The sequence below is a fragment of the Megascapheus bottae genome, chromosome 19 (assembly GCF_031878675.1).
Source record: "Megascapheus bottae isolate mThoBot1 chromosome 19, mThoBot2.hap1, whole genome shotgun sequence".
Classification (NCBI taxonomy): Eukaryota; Metazoa; Chordata; class Mammalia; order Rodentia; family Geomyidae; genus Megascapheus; species Megascapheus bottae.
In genome coordinates this window covers 11,747,725-11,768,756 of record NC_143527.1, presented here as the reverse complement: position 1 = coordinate 11,768,756, position 21,032 = coordinate 11,747,725, and the positions used below count along the sequence as shown (strand labels likewise).

General features: G+C 41.5%; 1 protein-coding gene across 6 annotated transcripts in view; it reads left to right on the top strand.

The window, feature by feature from the left end:
* Nedd4l (NEDD4 like E3 ubiquitin protein ligase) overlaps window positions 1-21,032 on the top strand; it is a 187,707-nt gene that overhangs the window by 60,515 nt on the left and 106,160 nt on the right. For 3 of the 6 annotated variants that reach the window (XM_090353032.1, XM_090353030.1, XM_090353031.1), the window contains exons 2-4: window positions 3,278-3,359; window positions 5,540-5,578; window positions 8,125-8,178. Coding sequence is in view for 3 of the 6 variants with exons in the window: in XM_090353029.1 (XP_090209155.1) it covers window positions 11,817-13,172 (1,356 nt within the window). In the remaining 3 variants the exon portion in view is untranslated. Of the gene's footprint in view, window positions 1-3,277; window positions 3,360-5,539; window positions 5,579-8,124; window positions 8,179-10,204; window positions 13,173-21,032 lie in introns of those variants that run through there. The other 3 variants (XM_090353029.1, XM_090353027.1, XM_090353028.1) reach the window with 3 other exon arrangements.

Sequence of the window (21,032 nt, the reverse complement as noted above, 5' to 3'; positions counted from 1 at the left end):
AACCAGCATCTTCAGAGGACCGTGACAGGAGAATCAAAGTCCTGGGCAAAAGCAGGAAACCCTAGCCGGAAGCAGAGGGATTAAGGATGTAGCTCAAGTGCATGGGAAACCCTGAGTTCAGCCCCTAGGCACATAGAAGAGAAAAAAATTCAAACCTTAGATAGCAGTCACTCCACCTGTATGACTGTTAAGCAAACAGTGCATATGAGGCTTTTCCTCAAGGAGAATTAAAAATGTGCCTTTCTGAGTTTTCCCTGTTGCTCAACTTTCTGGAACGTACTGAACAAGGGACGTGTCACGTCACTAATGGGGTAATGCCTGACTAACTCCATTTAACTCACTGAAGTGTTCTACATTCTTTTGTGCCTGTTATTTACTCATTTTTATCAGGAGGTCTATGTATTTTGCAGGGGACAGGGCAGTGAACAGAAGGGCAGGAGCTGCCTGTACTGGGTCACGTACTCAAGGCTTATTGCCTTTAGAGTATAGCCAGCTATCACAACAGCTGGAAGAAACCATCATTCTTCCCTGTGGAAAGAGGGTGTGGTACCGTCTTTGTTCCACACATACTAGCAAAGGTGTGGGCGCTATGGCTAAGGCACATGACCCAGCACCATGGGTCAAATTCACAGCCTTCTTACAAGTTCTGGTTATTACTCCCACCTCATAAATGGTAAAAACCAAGGCTCAGAGAAGCTATGTGAGTTTCCCAAAGCCATGTAAGTACAAATAAGATAAGTCAGGAGGAATGACTGACGCCTTGTGGTGTACACCCATATTTCCTGTTCTCTCTGCACTCTCCAAACTAAGCCAAATGGGACTTGTAATATTCAAAATCTCAGCTTCAGCCCATTGCTCAGTCTTTGGCTCTGATCCTCCTTCCTGGAATGCTTTCTCCCTCCTCTTGCCTTCTGGCCTCATCTGTACCCCAGACTCCTTTGACAGTGGTGCTCAGTTGGACCCATGTCTGGAGATCACCTGGGTCCCTGAATCAGTGCAGATTCAGGGTGAGGGGTGAGGATGCAACTATATTCCAAATGAGCGTGGCTTGCATGAAGTCACTGTTCTCCATGCAGGAGGGGCAGGAGGAGCATTGTCTGTTTTCTCATGTAGTTCTGCTTACCTAGCATGGAATAATCACTCCATAAGGGGAAATGATTTGGGTCCTAGTTACCAGCTTGTTGTCACCTGAGGAAGTGAGAACATGATACAGTTTGCAGAACAGAATTCTTCCAATCCACAAGGTGTTGAGCATCTTAGAGACCTGTGTGGATCTTGCTAGTCCTGAGTTCTTCCCAATTAGTATTAGTAGCCATGAGAACAGGGATTGCTGCGACTCCATGGGGAGTGACAGACAGGGAATTATGGTGAATACGACTCGTGTGAACAACTCCACCCAGTCCACTCAGCTTTCCACATGATGTGTGGCAAACCAGGCAAAACAGAGTGGCTTGGTGAGCTGTGGATGGCCAGACACCAGCTAGTTCTATGTGCTATATGTCAATGGCAAATCTAATTGTCAGTCTAAGCAGAACATAACCAAAATACCTCACATATTGCCTAAGAGAGCAAAAGACAAATAAATAAATCAGTACAATTATTAGAATACCATTTTCTGTGATTTTTTTCAAAAAAGGAATTCTGTGAGTTAGGTGTTGTTCCTGTTTCATTCACGAACAGTCTGAAGTTGAGCATACTTAAGTCTCAGAAGAAAGGGAAGAGGAGCCTGAGAGCCATACTGGCCACTGTTTTCCCCTCCCCTTGAGTTTACACTACTGAACTTTAGCCAGCTCTACACCTTGGCCTTTGGTTTTCTCCTTAAGCTGAATACCCTTTCAGGAAGTTTCTTGGTCAATCATTCATAGGGTCCATAATACCCTGTGTCTACCAAGATGAGCACTTGACCTGTTGCGCAATTGGATATGCCTTCCTCATTACAGCTGGAAGATATTGTCCATACGCAGAGATCCTATCCTTAGTACCCTGCTACATGTGTCTTTCTGACCTTTTCAGGGGTTGCAAACATAAATAAATGACCAGTGTTCTATTAAAGGCTTAGCTCTTTATTGCAGTCACGTACTATCTAGCAATCATGATAGCCAAAGGATGTAAAAACTAAGACAGCAGAAGAATTTATAGTGTTCCCTATAGTGTATGATGTGTGTGTGTGTGTGTGTGTGTGTGTGTGTGTGTGTGTGTGTGTGTGTGGTTGAGATTACAGGGATCAGCTATAAACCTAGTTATATCTATAAATTTATCATCTATTTTATCAATAATTTGGTGACTAGAAATAAAATACTGCATTTTTGTTTTTAGCAGCACTCAGAAAAAGCCTGAGGTTTTCTTTTTTTATGTTTATTTTTTATTGTAATTAATAAAAGGGTTACATGATATTTGCCAGATAGAAGGTGCATTAATTCACATACATTGATACCCTTTCACATGTCTTGGTACCTATTGCCCTCCCCCCATCCCCCAAGCCTGAGGTTTTCAATTAGGGCACCTGCAAAAGGAATTCTGGGACTTTGAGTCAGGAAACCTGAAAACTGCAGGCTGTACTCAAACTTGTTACCTTGGATAATCTCTTGATTTTCTAAGCTTTAATTTTTTAGTTAGTTATTTTTCATTTTGGGTGTGTTTGTTTTCTAGCTTGATTTTTACTAGTGTGAACAGATTTTTTTTAATGCCTCTTAGTCTTCCTTGTCATCTTTACAGAATCTCTGTTTAGAAACAATTATTTGGAATTAATTACAGGAAGTCTGGGGCCATAGCTCAAGTGGTAAAGGGCTTGCCTAGCAAGCTGGCAGCCCCAAATTCAAACCCTCACACCACCCCTTTTTAATGTATTAATTGCAGAAACATTATTTTCAAAATTAGAATGTTGTGTGTGTGTGCTTGTGTGTATGTGTGTACGTGCGTGTGTGTGTGTGTGTGTGTGTGTGTGTGTGTGTGTGTGTTATATACATGCTGGTTGATGGGAAGTTTTTCAGAGTATATTGATTTAGTAGGCATGTTAAAATGTTGCTACTTAGTTTTTATAATAGCATTTAAGTGATATTTGAACTTCATTTAGGGTTTTGTTATTTCTGTTCTGTTTTGTTTTGAGGTTTTGAATAGAGGTTTGAATTCTAAGCCTCAAGCTCACTAGAGCTGACTTTCAACCTTGATCCACTAGGTTTCAGCCTCCTGAATAGCTAGGATTATAAGCCACTGGCTCCTGATGTTTCTATTTTAAATGAGAAGTATAACTATTAAATCTGAATTTTTTTTCTTGTAGTGACCCATATGTGAAGCTGTCATTGTATGTGGCGGATGAAAACAGAGAACTTGCTTTGGTTCAGACAAAAACAATTAAAAAGGTAGGTTGTCTGTCCTTTTCTAAAGTTCATGTAAGTCATCATTTAACTTGTTAAAATTAATGTATTTGGGCTTTGTAGAAGATACTACTGAAAGGATAAGATGGCATATTTTTATTTTAAGCACCTGCAAGCATTAAATCTAAAATTATCCATAAACCAGGCTTTTCTGTGTTCATCCATGACAAATGACTGTAGGCAGTATTCTGAAAATATGTCATACTTCAAGTGTTCCTCTTTTTTTTTCTTTTAAGAATACAGCCAAACTAGAATTTGTTCTTGTTGACTTGATATTTTGCACAAAGAAATGTACAATATATTTAATGAATTGGAATGGCTTGTGGAATTAAGAGGAAAAAAAATAACCAAGCAAAACTTGTTACCAAAGCAAGACATGTTCTTTGCTTCATGAAAACACATAGAATAAACGAATAATAAAGGTATTCATTTATGTATGTTTTATTTTCCTAAATTTTATATACAGTATTTTTATTATATATATTAGTTTCCATAATTATGACATATTAATTCCCCTATCCCTATGGATTTGAGGACTTTAATGAAGATTTCTATCCATTTTGTATAATATATAGCGTATTTTGCTATCTTTTTTTATATTACTTTCCATAATACTGTTTCTTCTGTTTTGTTTTTGTTTTGTTTGTAGCTTACTATTATTTTTCTTCCTGACTTTGGAAAGCTAGTCCTATAGACTAACACTTGGCTATACATTCCCTGAGTAACACTTTTGCTGTATAAATGACCTAATTCCCATGCGTGCTCCTTGGGTCTCTGGCACAGCCAGGTTGTTTTGTGTAGGAATCAGGGGCAGTGTGTCTTCCACCTGGCATTGAGCAGTAAAAAGTCTGTTTTGCAGACAGAATCCAGTGTTGAGATTGGTGGGAGGATGCCTGGGAAGACCGAGGACATTGTTCAGGCACTTGTTCTGTCACTTGTTCTGTTCTCAATAGAGCAGGGGCACCTCACAGGGAGGACTAGGAGCCGAGGACCCAAGCCTGTTGGGGGATGGGGGGAGTCATTGCCATGTATTTTCTTCAGAAGATCGCCCCCCTCCACCCTTCCTCCTCCTCCTCCTCCCTGTCTTCCCATGGTGGAGATTGTTACTCTGGTTTCCAGGCAGCCAGCATCCTGGTTAGTATGTGTGTACCCCACTCTGCCAAGGACTGTGGCCTCTCCACTTCCTCATGGCCCTGAAATGGTCCAGCCATTCCTTTTGTACTCTTCTTTTGTCATTTGCTTCCCTCTCCTGTAGCTTTCTTCCCCCTTGCTGATTTGGGTCTCTGAAGCCAAGGGCAAGGCTGTCTCTGTCCCTCTGTCCCTGGCTCCCCCCCACCCATGCTGCCCTGACTCCAGCTATATCCCAAAGTGTGTGCCCCCATTATGTAGGATCAGATTCTCTGTGGAATTGTGGGTGGAGAGAAAATGCTGAATGATTTTTTTTTTAAAGAGAGAATGTCTGTGTGAGCATTATGGCTGTGCCAACATGTGAATGTGTGTATGTGTTTCTTTGTAGAATATGGTGGCTGAATAGGTGTTTTAAAAGACAGAACTATCTTTGCTGTGTTTTTATGTCTTGTATGCTTAAGCAAATACTGATGGCTGATAGATGGCAAGAGAGGTCGAAGAGTAACCTAGTTAATTGGGAAAGAAAAACATATTTTTTGGTTATAACTAGTGTGTACGTATGTATGTGTATACATAAATCTGTTTAGTATTCTCTGTGAAATACTTTTCAAATGTCACAACTCATATAAATAATGAGTTTTGGTCTTCAAAACAGATTTACTTTGAAGGAAAGTTAGAACTGTTCAACCAAGTTCAGTTCCTTCTTGATAGGAATAATCATTTCAATGCTAATTTCTTGAAGGAGATTTTTATGTTTTTAGATGATAGCTCTTTGTAAGTCCCCAGTGTTTTTCCTTCAGTGGTAGCTTGCAATTTATGCTTTCATAGCTATGAATCATCTATTTCAAAAATATACTCCCTTCTCATGTAGTCTGGTTTATAGAATAGTCTCAAATAATTGACTAAATGCTGCTTTTATTGCCATTTTGAAAATCTTTTTTTTTCTATCAAGAAAAAAAAGTTTAAACGAAAACTGCATTGTACTAGGAACTGTTTCCAAGACTGTAAAAGATATCACAAGATAATTTCTCTTCCAGACGCTGAACCCGAAGTGGAATGAAGAATTTTATTTTAGAGTAAGTTTTTTTCTTTCATTTTTTGGTTGTAATTGTTATTTCTCTCTAGATTGGTAGATCCCAATAGATTTATCTGGGAATAAAGCTATAACATTTTAAATGAGAAATGCCTTTTAAGCTGAGAAATATTTAGGCAACTCCTTAATACATCCCAGATTTGAAAGACAGTAATAGTCACAAAATCTAGCCTGTTTGGTTTGGAAATGTGGAAGAGGAGGTAAATAGATAAAATACCATATTTTTTCTTTTCAGCTCACACTTTTCTTCAAAAAAAAAAGAAAATTCAGTTGAAAACAATAATTATTTCTATGTGCCAGAAATTGTTTTAAGAGGTAGAGTGAAACCATAGAGGAAACATGATTAACAAAACAGAATGATTATTTACCAGTGAGGGAGCTAGGATGAAGCTCCGTGTTTGAATGCTTGCTAGCATTTTTCAGGCCCCAATTTGATCCCGACATAGCTGCTCACCTCACACACCCCCAAATGAAGAGGACCACTTATATTCTAATTAAGAAGGAAACATTGTGTACTTAAAATATTTAATGGGCACGAATGTGTATAATATCACAGTGCTTCTGGAATCTCAGTGCCATTGGATAAGGTAAACATTTCTCAGCATTTTATATCTAATCTTTTAAAGCAGCTGTTTTCTGATCTGTGAACTAGCTGAGATTTCTACTTTGTGAGCCCTTGTAGTGGTTGATGTTTTTATGGATCCAAAATTTTGGCAGTATTAGTCTGTTCAACTACTAATTGAAAGAAAGGAGATATTTTTTCCCCTCTTTAAGACAAGAATATTTAAATTGTCTTTTAGTTAGAATATTAAAACACTGCTAGCCTCCTAAATATGTTCAGACTAAGGTCTTCTGAGTACTGCAAAATTATAAGAACAGTGGTGCCACAGAATCCTCTCATTGGTCCCCTGTCCTTTAAAGTCGAAATAATGTTTCTGGGCTCCAGTTTTGGATGACTGCATCTTGCATCTGTTTTCTATTACGTTCAGAGCCGAAATATGGCACTGATATTTTAATACTTGGTAGATCCTTTGTTTAGCCTCAGCCAGATGTATTTTAAATTACTCCGTGAAGGACTGAAAAGCAAGTCAGCACTGAGAGGTGTTATTGGCCCTTTGTTAACTCTCAAGTTCATATTTCTTTTGGGTGGGGGGGATTATGTGTGCTTCTTTGATTTGAACTGAGTTGATGTGACTTTTCCTATAGCTAAAACTTATTTTGATGCATTTGAGCTACAGACACATGTAAACTTCCCATTCATTGTTGTGCTTTGAAGATCTTTGTTTTTGTGCCCTCCTTAAAACTTTATTGGGTACCTACTCTGTGCCAGCTTCTGTCTCGGCCTCAGCCTGAGGATAGGCAGCCCTTAGCAGAGCTGATGAGAAAGCCGCAGTCCTGTCTATCTAATGGCTGTTCCCTAGCAGTCTGGAGCAGACCAAGGGACCAGGAGCACAAGTTGAGCTCTCTGGGCCTTGTGGTCAAGTATGACTTCATTTCATGCTCTGTCAGCCAAGGCCAAGTGACAGTAGACTTGGGTCATGCCTCTGGTTTTGTGACCTTGGAAAAAAAGCCATAAAGGATTCTCAGTCTTCCAAGGGTCCTGGACTGTCACATATGAAATAGAAGTCCTCCCTTGATGTAGGCTTGCTCCCTGCTTAGGTTCCAAGATATAAATTTCCCCTCCAGCACCATATCTTGCCAGGTTGGTAGCTAGGAAATGATATGAACCTGGATGATGACATGAGACATTTGCAGGGAGGTTTTAGTAAAAAGAAACAAACAAAATCTGTAACTATCGCTGGGCTAACATTGCTGGAAAAGGGGACATCGTCCTTTCTGGTTTAAATTGTTTATAGCTTCGGCCTTGAAGAACAGAAGGACAGACAGACCTGGGTCCAGTCCTGACTAGCCAACACACTGACTCGGGCTTGTAGGAAAGCTGCTACACCTGAAATTTCAACTCTTCATGTGTGAAATTGGGATGATAGATACACATTGTGGAGGGTATTCTCATGATTAGGTGAGATCACGTAATGCTGACATTGAACAAGGAAATGTACCCACAAAATTACCTTGCAATGGCAAATGGCTGCTTTTTAGTATTTTCATCATATCATCATCACTAGCACTATTAGACGTAACAGATTTCTTCAGAGTCTTTGTGAGGATACAACCTTGGTATCTAGATATGAGGTTGTCTTTGTAGAAGAAATTAGGGACTCTTTAAAGCTGTTTAGATTTACCTTTCTTTCTCTTACCTCCCCCCCTTTTCTCCCTCCCTCCCTCTCCCTCTACCAAACAAAGGCCATGTTGTTTTTTGATATGTCTACGTATTAGGGGTAGAATAACAGAAAAATCAATCATAATATACTTTATAGACATAGAGTTTCCAGAAAAGCAGGTTGGTTGTTTCAGTTATACATTGAGTTGAGTGTATTATGTGGAGCCTGATTCTCTTCATTCTGTCCCTTACTTTCTCCTTCCAGTAGTACTTATTCATTTTTGAAATACTATCTGTATCCCTTCCAGGTAAACCCATCTAACCACAGGCTCCTGTTTGAAGTATTTGATGAAAACAGATTGGTGAGTAAGTCCTTAATTTTGAACTTTGGCTTGCTTTCTTAAATACTGCGTTTTTTAATACTTTGTGTTTCGATCACACAGACAGTAGCATATATGCCTAAAAACGACTTTTCTTACCACTAAAGTGTGTAGTCGTAACAAACACTTGTGTGTTAAGACAAAAAATTATTTGAACATGGATGTGTTTTTAGCACAGTTAATGGTGATGAAAGTCCCTGGTGATACTCTCAGCTTGAACACTTAGGTTCTGGTTTAGGAATGCAGAAGACAGCTTTGTAAGGAGGCCCTGAGGTAGAGAAACAAATGCTACAGACGATCACACCATTGCCTTCAAAGCAATTCCTAGGTGATCCTCTCTGGGGAAACAAAAATCTAATTAAGAGTTGCTAAGGGGAAAAAGTAAGAATCCACATTTAGCGGGTATCATTAAGCCATATTTAAAAAACCTTACCCTCTCAAGAGAAATCTTTAGAAAGTACGTTTAAAGAGATAAAAATAAGGGCCAGGTATGTGTAATTCAGTGGAACACTTGCCTAGCAGGTTTCAGGTCCTGGATGCTAAACCTAGCCTAATTGTATATAACTGGTACAAACAGGAAGTATGTATTTAGACTGATGTATAGAATATGCATAGAGTGAGTGATGACTATGAAGAGACTAAGATTTTTTTTTCCAGTTCTGGAGCTTGAACTCAGGGTCTGAGCACTGTCCTTGGGCTTTGTCAAGGCTAGAGCTCTACCACTTGAGCCACAGCACTATTTCTGGCTTTTTCTATTTAGGTGGTACTGAGGAATCGAACCCAGGTCTTTGTGCATGCTAGGCAGGTACTCTGCCACTAGGCCAAACTCCCAGCCCCTAAGAATTTATTTTCGAAAAAGAGTTTTATAAGTAAATCTAGCTGAAAGCATTTTGTTTTTATAGATAAAACTCCGATGAAGTAGACTTGAGGCACGTGTTCCAGTTGTGCCACATTTTCATGTATAAGTCCTGAAAGTATCCTTAGAAATGGTGTTCAAACACAGTAGAAGCTGGGTGCTGGTGTCTCACACCTGTAATCCTAGCAACTTAAAGACAGATCTGAGAATTGAGGTCCCAAACCAGCCTGGGAAGCAAAGTCCATGAGAGTTTTTAATCTCCAATTAACTACCAGAAAATCAGACATGGTACTGTGGCTCAAAGTGGTGGAGCATTAGCCTTGAGCTGAAAAGGTCAAGGATAGTACCCAGGCCCTGAGTTTAAACCCTCCCACCTCGTCCCGTGCCACTAGCCCACAAACAAAAGCAAAAATGAACAAACCCATTATAGTAAGTTACACTCAAAATTCCTTCCTTGATAAAACCTACATTGAATTGTTAAAAGGGATATTCTCACAAGTCCCTTTTTCTGCAGAATTCAATTGAAACTCTCGTTTGTTTTATGATTTATTTTTTTAAATAGCCGAGATTAACAAAATATATCTGCAGGAGGCATCTTAATTTATGTCATGGAAGTCCCTGACCTTAGAAAACAGAGGACCCTGGTTTATGGTTTTTACGTAATCAGATATCCATGCAGGGTCTGCTCAGAGCTGGGAAACAGGCAAAACATTTCATCCTTATTAAAAACTTGAGAATGTATTTCATCTGACATGCTTGGCATTATTTACAGAAATGGATTACTAACAGATTCTGACCTACTCATCTCAGGATCTTCCTCTTTATAAATGATGAGATATTGGTGGCTTTGCACTAGACTGGACACTTTTGTACCTTAGAGGCGGTGATGATTGTCTCCAAGTAACAAAACCACTTTTGTTTGTATGAAGTTGCCCCTCCAGCTCATCTACAGGGACAGCATGAACTGTACCAAATGTACTATAGCAGTAACTTCCATTGAAGCTCAGGCTCCATACACAACCCTGACTATGTATTATGCAAGATGGGAAAAAGGACCAAATTAGAGGGAAAAGTGCCCCTTGTTTGATGCTTGTTTGATACTCCACCATTTAATTTTCTCCTAGTAAGACAATCAGGGTTTTCAATAAGTTTCCCATTTCCATGTTCTAAAATAATGATTGCCATGAGTGAGGGATCTGTCCTTTGAAACAGCAAAGGATTTTGAATGCAAACCTCTGAAGAAATCCTCCACGAATGCAGTTTACCTGAACAATGTTTTATATAATATGAACACTTAGCTTTGCCCCAGGCAGAGTCCACAGTGTCTCTGCTATGCAGAGAATGCTGCTGTTGGTAGCTTTTTTCTTTGTTGGCTATTAATCCAGTAAGTACAGCACATGACTGTAGTAGAGCTTGGACATTCTAGCATTTAAACACACCAGCTTCTGCGTCTCCAGTAGAGGTCATTTTTGGCATTGAAAACTCAAGCTTCTAGAAACCAGGTTTGGATGCCTGTAAACACGGGGTTAATTCTTTATATCCTCCACTCTGAAGCTCTTCAGTTGCAGATTTTAAAATAAGCTTTTTATCACTCTGTGCAGCTTGATATCCCCCCCCAATAGATCTCAGTTGAATAACTAATGTTTCTGGATCATAAAAAATCATAAGTCTAAAACAATTTCCAAGTGAGCTACAAATCAATGACAGGTTTTGACTATGCAGCACACATACATGCACACGCGTGCACACACAGAAACACACACACACACACACATATATTTTAGGCTCTGGTTTGACTTTTGCAAACATAGCAAGATTCCACACGTTTGTGTCCCAACTATGGAAATACTGCCGACTTCTTACTGGAAAGAAGTTTGCTCTAGGCAGCATTTCTTCTGTTAAATTACTACTGAAACCACATTCATACCCTTCTTCAGCTTTCTTCCCCTACCCCCCCTTTTTTTTTCCTTTGGAAGAGAGAGGGATGTGTTGGTGGTATTCTTTTTCTTCTACCTGGCATGTATGAGAGAGAATATTTTTTCCAGCTGGGTTCCTTCATTTCTGGTACTTCTGTGTCTTGCAATCATATAATATATGAGATCCACACACACACACACCCCTTTTAATGAAAAAATGTTTATAGTACCCAGAGGTGGACCAGACACAACTGACCCTGTGGTATGTTGTACCCCGCCCCCCTCCCTGCTCCTCCTCCTAGCTATTTTGTTACTGGGAGATCATGGTCTAATTATTTCCCATTAAAAGGACACTCATTCTGTGGGGTGTGTAATCGTATTTATAGTACGTTTTATGAGTTTGCATTTCGTCATGGTAGTGTAGTATTATCATAAATAACAAACAACATCTGACACTTGAGAAAGAGGTTCCCCCCCCATAGTCCAGCGGTGTTTGACTTGTGTGTATTTGGGGGGGTTGGTGGGGGGGAGCCTCCAGGCCAGTGAGTGCTGGGTGTGTTTATGAATACAGGGCTCCTGGCACCACTCTGAGGAGTTGGGGAAGAAAATGCCCTGTTGTGTGTGATGCGATCAGATTTACAGCAGTGCGGCTGGAAGTGTGTGTGCATCTCGGTCAGCTGCCTGAGCTCCCCGCTGGGCCGCCCCTTCCTGACAGAACAGCAGCAGCTGAGAAGGTGCTGTTTCAGGCTGTTGCTGTTTAAAAAAAAAAAAAAAAAAAAAAAGCATGAGAGCGAGGGGGGAAAGAGCCTGGAGTCCAGAAGCTGGCATTGGAGGGGGAGCGCGCGGTCATGTGGTTCTGGCCATCCTACCCTCTGTCACAGTGCAGACGAGAGCTTTTTGCTCTTATCCAATCATGCCTGGAATGCCGCTTGCCACTTGGGCTATTTCTGCTATCTGTCGCTCTTGGTCGCAGTGCTAACGGTTTGGCAGATGGGACACTTTTTCTTGGAGTTGGTGTCTTTGGGTTTGGACTTGTGGCAGTTGCTGGACTCCTTGTTGCCGCTGGCCCTCTCTCCCTCCCGGCCCCCCTGGTCACCATGGCCCATCGGCTTCGGTTTCATTTTGGCTCTGGTCGTAGCAACACAGCCCCCGAGTCAGAGATCTTAGACCAGGAGAGAGAAGACGACTTTTCCATGGCATTCCACACCCTCCCGCGGAGGAGCAGCCCGCACCCCTGCGCCCAGCACGGAGGGGAGGACGGCGGGGGGCTGCAGGAGGGGGTGGGCGCGCTCAAGCGCAGCTCGTCCATGTTCATCCCGCAGCTCCTGGCCGGGGTGGACGCGCGCCCCACCCGCAGCTCCTCCGTGCAGATCTCCCTGCAGCGCAAGGCGGCTGATGGGGCCACCGAGGGGTGCGGGCCACCCGAGGGCCCCTGCGACCGGCCCCCCAGTGCGGCGTCCGACCTGGGGGACAAGGCCACCGCCACCAGGGCCGCGACTCAGAGGGGCTCCAAGGAGCCCTCCCCAAGGGACAGCCCCGGGAGCTCCCCTCCCGGGGCCCTGCAGGACCCCAGGCCCCAGGTCAACGGCACGTGCGGACCCCGCGTGCGGTGGCCCGGGCCTGCGGACGGCACGGAGGAGACGACGGCCCCGGGCCTGCGCATTCAGCACCGCGCCTCCAGCGCCGACGTGCGCCAGGTGCGCCTGCTGCCTTTCGGCTCCAACGGCCCGGAGCCCAGGCGCTGGTCCCTGCAGCATGTGCCAGATGCTTCTGGAAGCTCCGGGAAGCGATGCTTTGTCTTCCAGCTGCAGCAGCAGCCCCATCAAGGGGCTCCGGGACTGGCTGGGGACTTCAATTTTGGCTTCACAGGCACCAAGGGGGACAGATTGGTGAGGTATCCCCGCATTCGGCTGGAGAGGAGTACTTCGTACCCCACCCAGCCCCGAGTGGGCCGGGGGAGCCCCACGGAAGACCGAGGCGCCCCAGGGGCGTTGTGTCGGGCCAGCAGGGTGGTCCCGGAGATCCACAGGACGAACTCCGTGGAGAGGACCTCGCAGGGCGGCCAAGGATGCATGTTTAAGATCAGGCAGGATCAAAACGCAGGGCAGCAGCATTTTCGGATTCTTGTGACTCGGGGGCCCGAGGAAGCCCCCCCGAACCCCCAGGAGGAGAAGAGTCCGGGGCTCCCGGGAGCCGGCGCCGGGGTAAGTGTGCGCATGCCTCTCCCCGAAGGCGCATTGCAGCCCATAAAGCTTATCACTCTGCCGCCGCCGAAGCGTACTCCATCCTCCGCTCACTTGCTTTGGGGCCCGTGGAACCCAGGCCACGTTCTGCCTCAGTGATTTGTGGTCCAGTGTTTGGTGGAAACTTGTTTCCCTTTTCGGAAAATACCTTTTCTCTAGGTCCTCAGCATCAAAGAGTTCTAACTTTGTCTAACTTGGAAATCCAAGCAAAACTTGCACACACACACACACACACACACACACACACACACACTTACTCTTTCTGAATATAAGAATCTGATGTGTTTGTTACTTAATAGTAGTCTGCCAAAAAAAAAAAAAAGCCAATGCCCCAAATTTGAAATGTTAGGATGTGCACTTTAAAACTACAAGTATAACCTGTGACAAATTTTCTTTTTAAAAACAAACAAACAAACAGCAATTTTATCTGATAAAAGTGGGAGGCTGTTGCAAAGGACTTGAATTTTAGTGTCTCAGTAAGCAAGCATAGATAAGATTTGGCCCTTGTTGGCGGGAGCTACATTAGTCCTTGTTATATAATGTATTATCTTTGATGTTTGTTGCTGCTGTTGTACCAGCAGTTAGTACTAAACAAGAGTAGTGTCACTTTTTACCACAGGAAGGGATGTGTTTTTAAGCAGATTGGTTTAGGGACCAAGGTTAGGAAAGGCTGGGATGGCGATTCACTAGTGATCGGATAGCTCACACTGCAACCTAACACTGTGGGCTTGAGTGTCTAAGACAAGGATGCTGTATATAGAATAGTAAGAGCCCAGACTCTTGTAGACCCCGCCCTGGAGGAAATTCTGGCTTTAGTGGGGGCGGGTTTCTTGCTTACCACCTTTCAGTGAAATGGAGTAAGGAAAGACAGCTGCTGACTAGCAGGCTGATGATGACAAGGAAGCTTTCATGGATTACAAGTTTGGATAAAAAGTTTAGTTTGTTAATTTTCTTCTTTTTTCCTTCTTTCGGTCATGGAGCTTGAACTCTGGGCCTGGCTACTGTCTCTGAGCTCTTCAGCTCGAGGCAACCACTCTACCACTTTAAGCCACAGCACAACTTCCAGTTTCCTGGTGGTTAATTGGAAATAAAAGTCTCACAGACTTTCATTCCCGGGATGGCTTTGAACCGAGATCCTCAGATCTCAGCCTCCTGAGTAGTTAGAATTACAGTTTCTTCTTCTTTATCGTAATTACGAAGCATTGAGTATTTTCTCAAAGGACAGATTCCTTATACTTTGCAATAGGTATCTCCCCCTCTCCTGCCAACTTCATGTGATTACAAGTTTTAGGATGGAACTAGAAGATAATTAATTCACATATGAATTACCTTTTCAGAGCAGGTGACTGAGTATTAATCTGGATTTGTGCTTTACTGCTTTATGTTCAGAACTAGTTTTGAGATCAAAACAAATTTTATCCCTGCTTTCTCATTGGTTTCCACCCTTGTGAAGGTGTAATCCTATGCCAAATGCAAATCAATTTTCTTTGTCTCTCTTTCCATATCCCCTTACTTTTATAATCCAACCTTTTTGTTAGAAAGCAGTTAAGTGCATTGCTTTGGTCTAGACCCATACAATTTACTATACAATAATCTGAATTTCAGTATACCCCAAAAGCATTACCATTATGACAGTTGTAGGCTTTTAGGAAGCAGCACAGTTCCACACTGAGCTTGGACCCCTAACTACACAAAGACTGAGGGGGCTGGGCACAAAAACCACACTTCAGAGATTTTGGATAACTGTTCAGTTGCACTAGTAAAACCTAAATCATTTTGCAGTTCAGATGTCAAGAACAAAGAATTTTATTCAGTTAAAATCCCATTTGGGCTAGTATATATAGACCGTACTATAATTGTGTTTTCTAAGTGTCAACTTATGCAAGGTTGGTATAATGGAGAACGGTTTCTAGAAATTTGGAAATAGAGAATAAGAGGTAGGAAGTGACAGTTTTCAGATGTATGTATGTATTTTTACACATGTACATGAATTAGTAGATGGTTGTCTTTCAAGCAAAAGCTCTTTTCCTTAAAAACAAAAACAGTCTTCGTCTGCTGACAACTGTCTGCTCCATTCAGCAACTTTGTACGCACGTTTCATATGGACCGGGGATGGTAAGTGGAGGTAACAGCTGCCACGGCCTTATTTATCTTGAAGGAAAACATTTACTGGGGCGTCTGCAGTCTGACTGCCACCATGTTTTTTTGGCGTTTCAAATATCTGCTGCTTTGGTTGGAATGTCTTTCATTATTAAGTGTACATGAAAAATTAACCAAAATGGATTACAGTCTGTGTTTTGGCTAGCATAGAATAACTTTTCATTTGGGAATATCTCTTAGGATCCTTTTAAAAATGTGCTCAAATTTCATAAGCTATGCCTCAGATCTTACTACAGGCTTCAATAAATAGCTGAGCATTTTTATCAGTCTGAGTCTCTCAAATACCCAGTCATGACCAAATCCAAAAGAGGCCATGATTGTGAAAAAATGTTAACCAGCTAGGTTCTTAGAAGAAATAGAACGATAATAGATTCCCACCAGGTCAGCCATCATCAGTAAAGCAGCATTGATTCTTAAAAGTTTTCAGTTACCATTAGCAAGTTGATTTCAGAGGTCTTAGAATACTTCTGTGCAGCCTAAGTCATAGGTAGTAGCCATTTAATGAACGTATTTATCTTAGCTTATATTATATGTTATCTGGCTTGATTATCTAGCTGTGTAAGATTTCTTCCAAAGAGGTGGGGCCAACCTTTACCGAAGCAGATGTGCTCCCCATTAGAATACCGTTTTGTGCATAGCAACTGCTAAATTCTGTATTTTACAAGAGAGAGGAGCCAGCTTTCTAATCCCATTAATGTTATTAAGTGTTTAAGGCCTACTGTGTATATAACATTACACTAGTTCCTTGGAAAGGGTCAGGGACATCTCACTTTCTTGCTGACACAGGAGTTTGTAATGTAAACAGAGGGAGGAGGGCCGTGGGACAGAGGCAGGAATTCTCACACCTCCTCCCCACACTCATAGGAAGGGAGTATCTTTCTATCCTCAGCTCTCTGAACTTTTCCTCTGTCCTCTCTGAGCAGATCCTTCCCAAAAATAGCTCCACAGTCTTGCTGTGAATAAAAATTCATTTTACCATTCAACAAAGGAATAGCCAGATTCTATTTTTGGGGAAGCCTTTCAGTTTGAACCTTGTCGAGAAGATGCTTTTATTATACAGAAAATATTATATTAATGGTAGCAAATTAAAAAACCATTGTAAAGGTGATGTGCAGAGTGATTGCAGTTACATAAGTCTCAGGTAATGAGTACATTTCTTTTTAAACAGTGTCACCTCTTCCCTCATTTTCTCCGTCTGACCCCATCCCCGACAAATTGTAAAGTTCATTTCCAACACAGTGGGTATCACTGAAAACTAGTTCAGCTTTTGTCCTATCATTTATATGGTCCCCCTTACAACACCTCCCCCTCAAAAAACAGATAAACTTACATAACAAGACAAAAGGCACAGAAATAAAAAACAGAGACAAAGGGGAGCTGGGAAGCAAAATAACCAAAACAAGCAAACAAAAAACCCCTCTTGTTTCCATTTCTTGGAGTTCATTTTGATAAACATCATTTTATACAATCATATGCACACAACTATTGGACTTTTGTGATCCTCTCCTAAGATATCCTTTTTGGGTCCCACTGTGTGAATGTTTAAGAGTCCTGTTTAATTTATCATGTCCAAGGGTAATTTTTTTGTCCTTTGCTATCCATTGTGTTTACTTGTAGATTTATAAGCACATTCTAATTACTACAAATGCACCTGTGTTTCTTTGGGTCTGGCTTACTTGACTTTAACATAATTTTTTCCAAGTCTTCCATTTACTTATGATTGATACAGTATCATTCTTTCTGATGGAAACACAGAGTTCCATTGTGTATATATACCACATTTTCTAGACCCATTCATCCACTAAGGGGAATCTGGGTCGATTCCTATCTTGGATATGGTAAACAATGCTGCAGTGAACATGATTGTGTTGATAGTGTCAGTGTGGCCTTGTTTGTGGTCTATTGGATAAATGCCCAGGAGTAGGATTGCTGGGTCATAGGGAAGCTCTATATTTTAAGTCTTTCAAGGAACCTCCATACCGCTTTCTGGAGTCGTTGAACAATTTTACATTCCCACCAACACTGCAGTAGCGTTCCCTTTGGGCCACATCCTTGTCAGCACCTGTTATTGTTACTTTCTTGATAATGGTTATTCTAACCTTTTATGGCCAGAGATTTTTAATATTTTGTCATGTGTCTATTAGCCATTCTTATGTCTTCTTTTGAGAAGTCTCTCTTTAAGTCTGTAGCCCATTTATTATTTGAGTTCTTGTTTCTTTGAGGGTTTGTTTTGGAGGGAAGGGTTAATTTTTTGAGCTCTTTTAGATGTAAGGCCCTTTAAAAAAAAGCTCTGAAAGTCAACTGTATTTTATACTAGATTTTTAAAAAATAGTGTCCTTGCATCAGTTGCGTTTTGATTGGATTTTATAAACATTTTTCCCTCCCAGACACAGTAAAGATCTTTTCTTCTTATGATCATATACCCAGATGACCTTATATTTATATGACTGTAACTTTCTACTCTTTTTCAGGGATACTTTAAAAGGCTAGTTTATGTTTGTCAACACAGTCACCCGGGACTTGAAGCCATAGATAGCTTCAGTGTTAGCATTTTACTGTTTGAAGACTACTTCTGTATAATATATTTTTTTGCCAGTCTTGGGGCTTGAGCTCAGGGCCTGAGCCCTGTCTTTGGGCTTTCTCAAGGCTAGCACTCTACCACTTGAGCCACAGCATCACTTCTGGCCTTTTCTATGTATATGGAGTGCTGAGGAATTGAACCCAGGTCTTCACGCATGCTAGGCAAGCACTCTTACCACTAGGCCAAACTCCCAGCCCCTCTTCTGTATATTTCATTTGGAATGTGTGACTCTCCTATTATTCAGGAGTTGTTCTCACTGGATCTTTACAATTAGCTTGTGAATTTGTGTTATTTTACTGTTCCTGATAGAGGGGTTTGATACAGTCATAAGGTAACATGGTGTGTACATAGTAATATGTGCTGTATAGATATGATAGAATATGCATCTTTACCTACTGCTTACCTGTCTTTATCTTTGTACAGTTAAGAAATGTGTTAATCTAGAAGGCAGTTTTAATGCATCTTGTGATGTGGCAGGGTTTTTTTTTTTTTTTTTTTGCTAAGAAGTTTGTCAGTGATTCTGTTTGTCAGTACCTTCCTTGTGGAAGGAAGAACCAAACTTGGCAAGTTATGATGGATTCTGAGAGAGTTAAAACTCTCTTAAGCCTGCTCTCCCATCATTAAAAAGTACATACCACTGTGTGCAGCTTCCTCGGTCACTTGGTAGGTGTAAATAAGGCAGTGCCTGTGGGAGTTGCTTTTTGATGAGCTGAGTAGATGAGTCAGGCTAACTGGGAACAGTTAGCATTTGGGCAGCATGGCATTAAACACAAGGATCACATGTGTTGTGGCTCCTCTGGAAAATACCAGCTGATAGCCTTTCCGCTGTTACCTGCTGTTTCCTGAGGGCTGTCCCCAATACCACCCTGAGATGATACAGTTTTTGAAAAGAATGAACTTAGAAGCCCATGCTTGTAATCCTAGCTACTCAAAAGGCTGTGATTTGAGGATTGTGGTTTGAAGCCAGCCAAGATAGGAAAGTCTGTGAGAGTCTTAACCAAAAAGCTGGAAATATAGCTGTAACCCAAATGAGAGCATCAGCCTTGAGCAGAAAAAGCCATGAAAGAGTGCAAGGCTCTTGAGTTCAAGCTCTAGTACCAGCACCCATCCCCCACAAAAATGTATTTCTTTATACAATTTTTATCTACTTGTATAATTTGAAATGTTCAAGCAGATTTTTGAGTAAAAATTAATTAACTGTATATTATATTGCCAAGAAATAGCAACTAAAAATCTCTAAATACCTTTTCTAAATTATACTACCAACACATTTGCAATGGTAGAGGAAGGGGAGAAGATTAATAACTGTAATTTGAAATTGTTGGTTGTGTAGTTATCAAAACACCCAGATTTTCTCTGCAAATGTCACACGATTGGGAGTCCCATTGCACGGTGATGATGATTCAGAAGTTTGTCACCTTGTTTGCAATCTCCTAATTTCTTTAATTCACTCAAGAAGCATACTAGCTCATAGCCTGCCCTAGAGGGAGTATCAAAACAGAGCATCTGCTATCCAGACGGAATATTTTAAAAGCCTAAAAGAAAGTATAGTAAGTATTAGTGAAAGTAGGCATTACAAATGTTGAGTCTCTGGACCAATGAGGATTAATTACTAACTGGGTGGGCATCTCATGTTCTCATTGGAATATTTTCTCCCAGTCTCTGTTACTCAGCAGTAGATTACTTGGGCAAGCTGGACTAGTGAGGAAGATACATTTAAAAAAAAAAAAAGTAAGACATGTGTTCTGAGGTGCTAGGCCTATTGTCCTGATGGTTTTGTTCTGTGTCCTGAATTCAGGGTGTGTTTCTGAGGTATCACCCTGTCTCAGCAGGAAGTTCATTTGCAGGATGGATAAGATTGAATTCCAGGTAACTTTCATTTTATGTCTATAGATCATTTTACAGCCATAGCATGTTCTGACATTTGTGAGTAAGTGCTTATATTTCCCAGTGGCCAGACAGGTCAGAAAATGAAAGTATAAATTTGAAAGGGGACTAGCTATCCCGGGTGTGTGTGTGTGTGTGTGTGTGTGTGTGTGTGTGTTTGTCAGTCTGTCTGCCACTACTGGAGCTTGCTCAAGAAATGGTAATTAAAATCTCTAAATGCCTTTTCATACCTGCACTGACAAGACATTTGCAACGGTGGAAGAAGGGCACAGAATTAATCATTGCAATTGAAATTGGTGACTGTGTGTTATTATCAAAACACTCACATTTGCTCTATTATTACCTGAGCCATACCTCCATTTCAGGCTTTTTGGTGGCTAACTGGAGAAAGAAGTCTCAAGTCTCCTCTGCCTCTGCTAGCTTCAGAAAGTGATCCTCAGATTTGAGCCTCTTGAGCAGCTCACGGTACAAGCATGATCCACAGGCACCTGGCCAGCCCTGTTTTCCTTAGTTTGGGCACTGTCCCCACACTGATACTTAGTACCAATTCCTATATGCTTGTCCATGCTCCATATTGTTTTAAACTATTCGTTTTATTAGATATTATGCTGTGTACCCGGTTGTCCAAACGGATGAAATTCTGCCAGATATAAAGAAACTGAAATCTCTACATTTCTCAGGTCTATGGAATTCACAGACCCCATTTTTATAGGAAGCAATGAATCAAGTGGCTTTTACTTCCACTTGCCGTATTGGAGACCGACTGGTATAGCTCAAGTGGTGGAATGCTGTCCTTTAGTGGAAAAGCAAAGCAAGAGTGTGAAGCCCTGAGTTTACTTCCTAGTTACAGCACCCTTGGGCATGTGCACACAAAAGAGTAGAAGAGAATAGTTTTTTAATTTGGTAGTAATATCTAGGCCTAAGGTTATTAACCCTTTTAAAAATGTTTCCCTTTCTTTTTCAGTGGTACAGGGCCTAATTTCTGGAGCAGTTGAGCATGCTCCCCACGTCCCTTGTTTACTTATTTTTTAGATAGGTACGTGTACATTTTGCCTTTAGCTGGTTCTGGACTATGGTCCTCCCGCCTAGAATGTGTGCCTGGGCTGGCATTGAATTGTGGCCTTCCTGCCTTTGCCTCCACTGTAGCTGGAGTGTAGATAATAAGCCACTGGCCTAGCCCTGGGAAAATACCT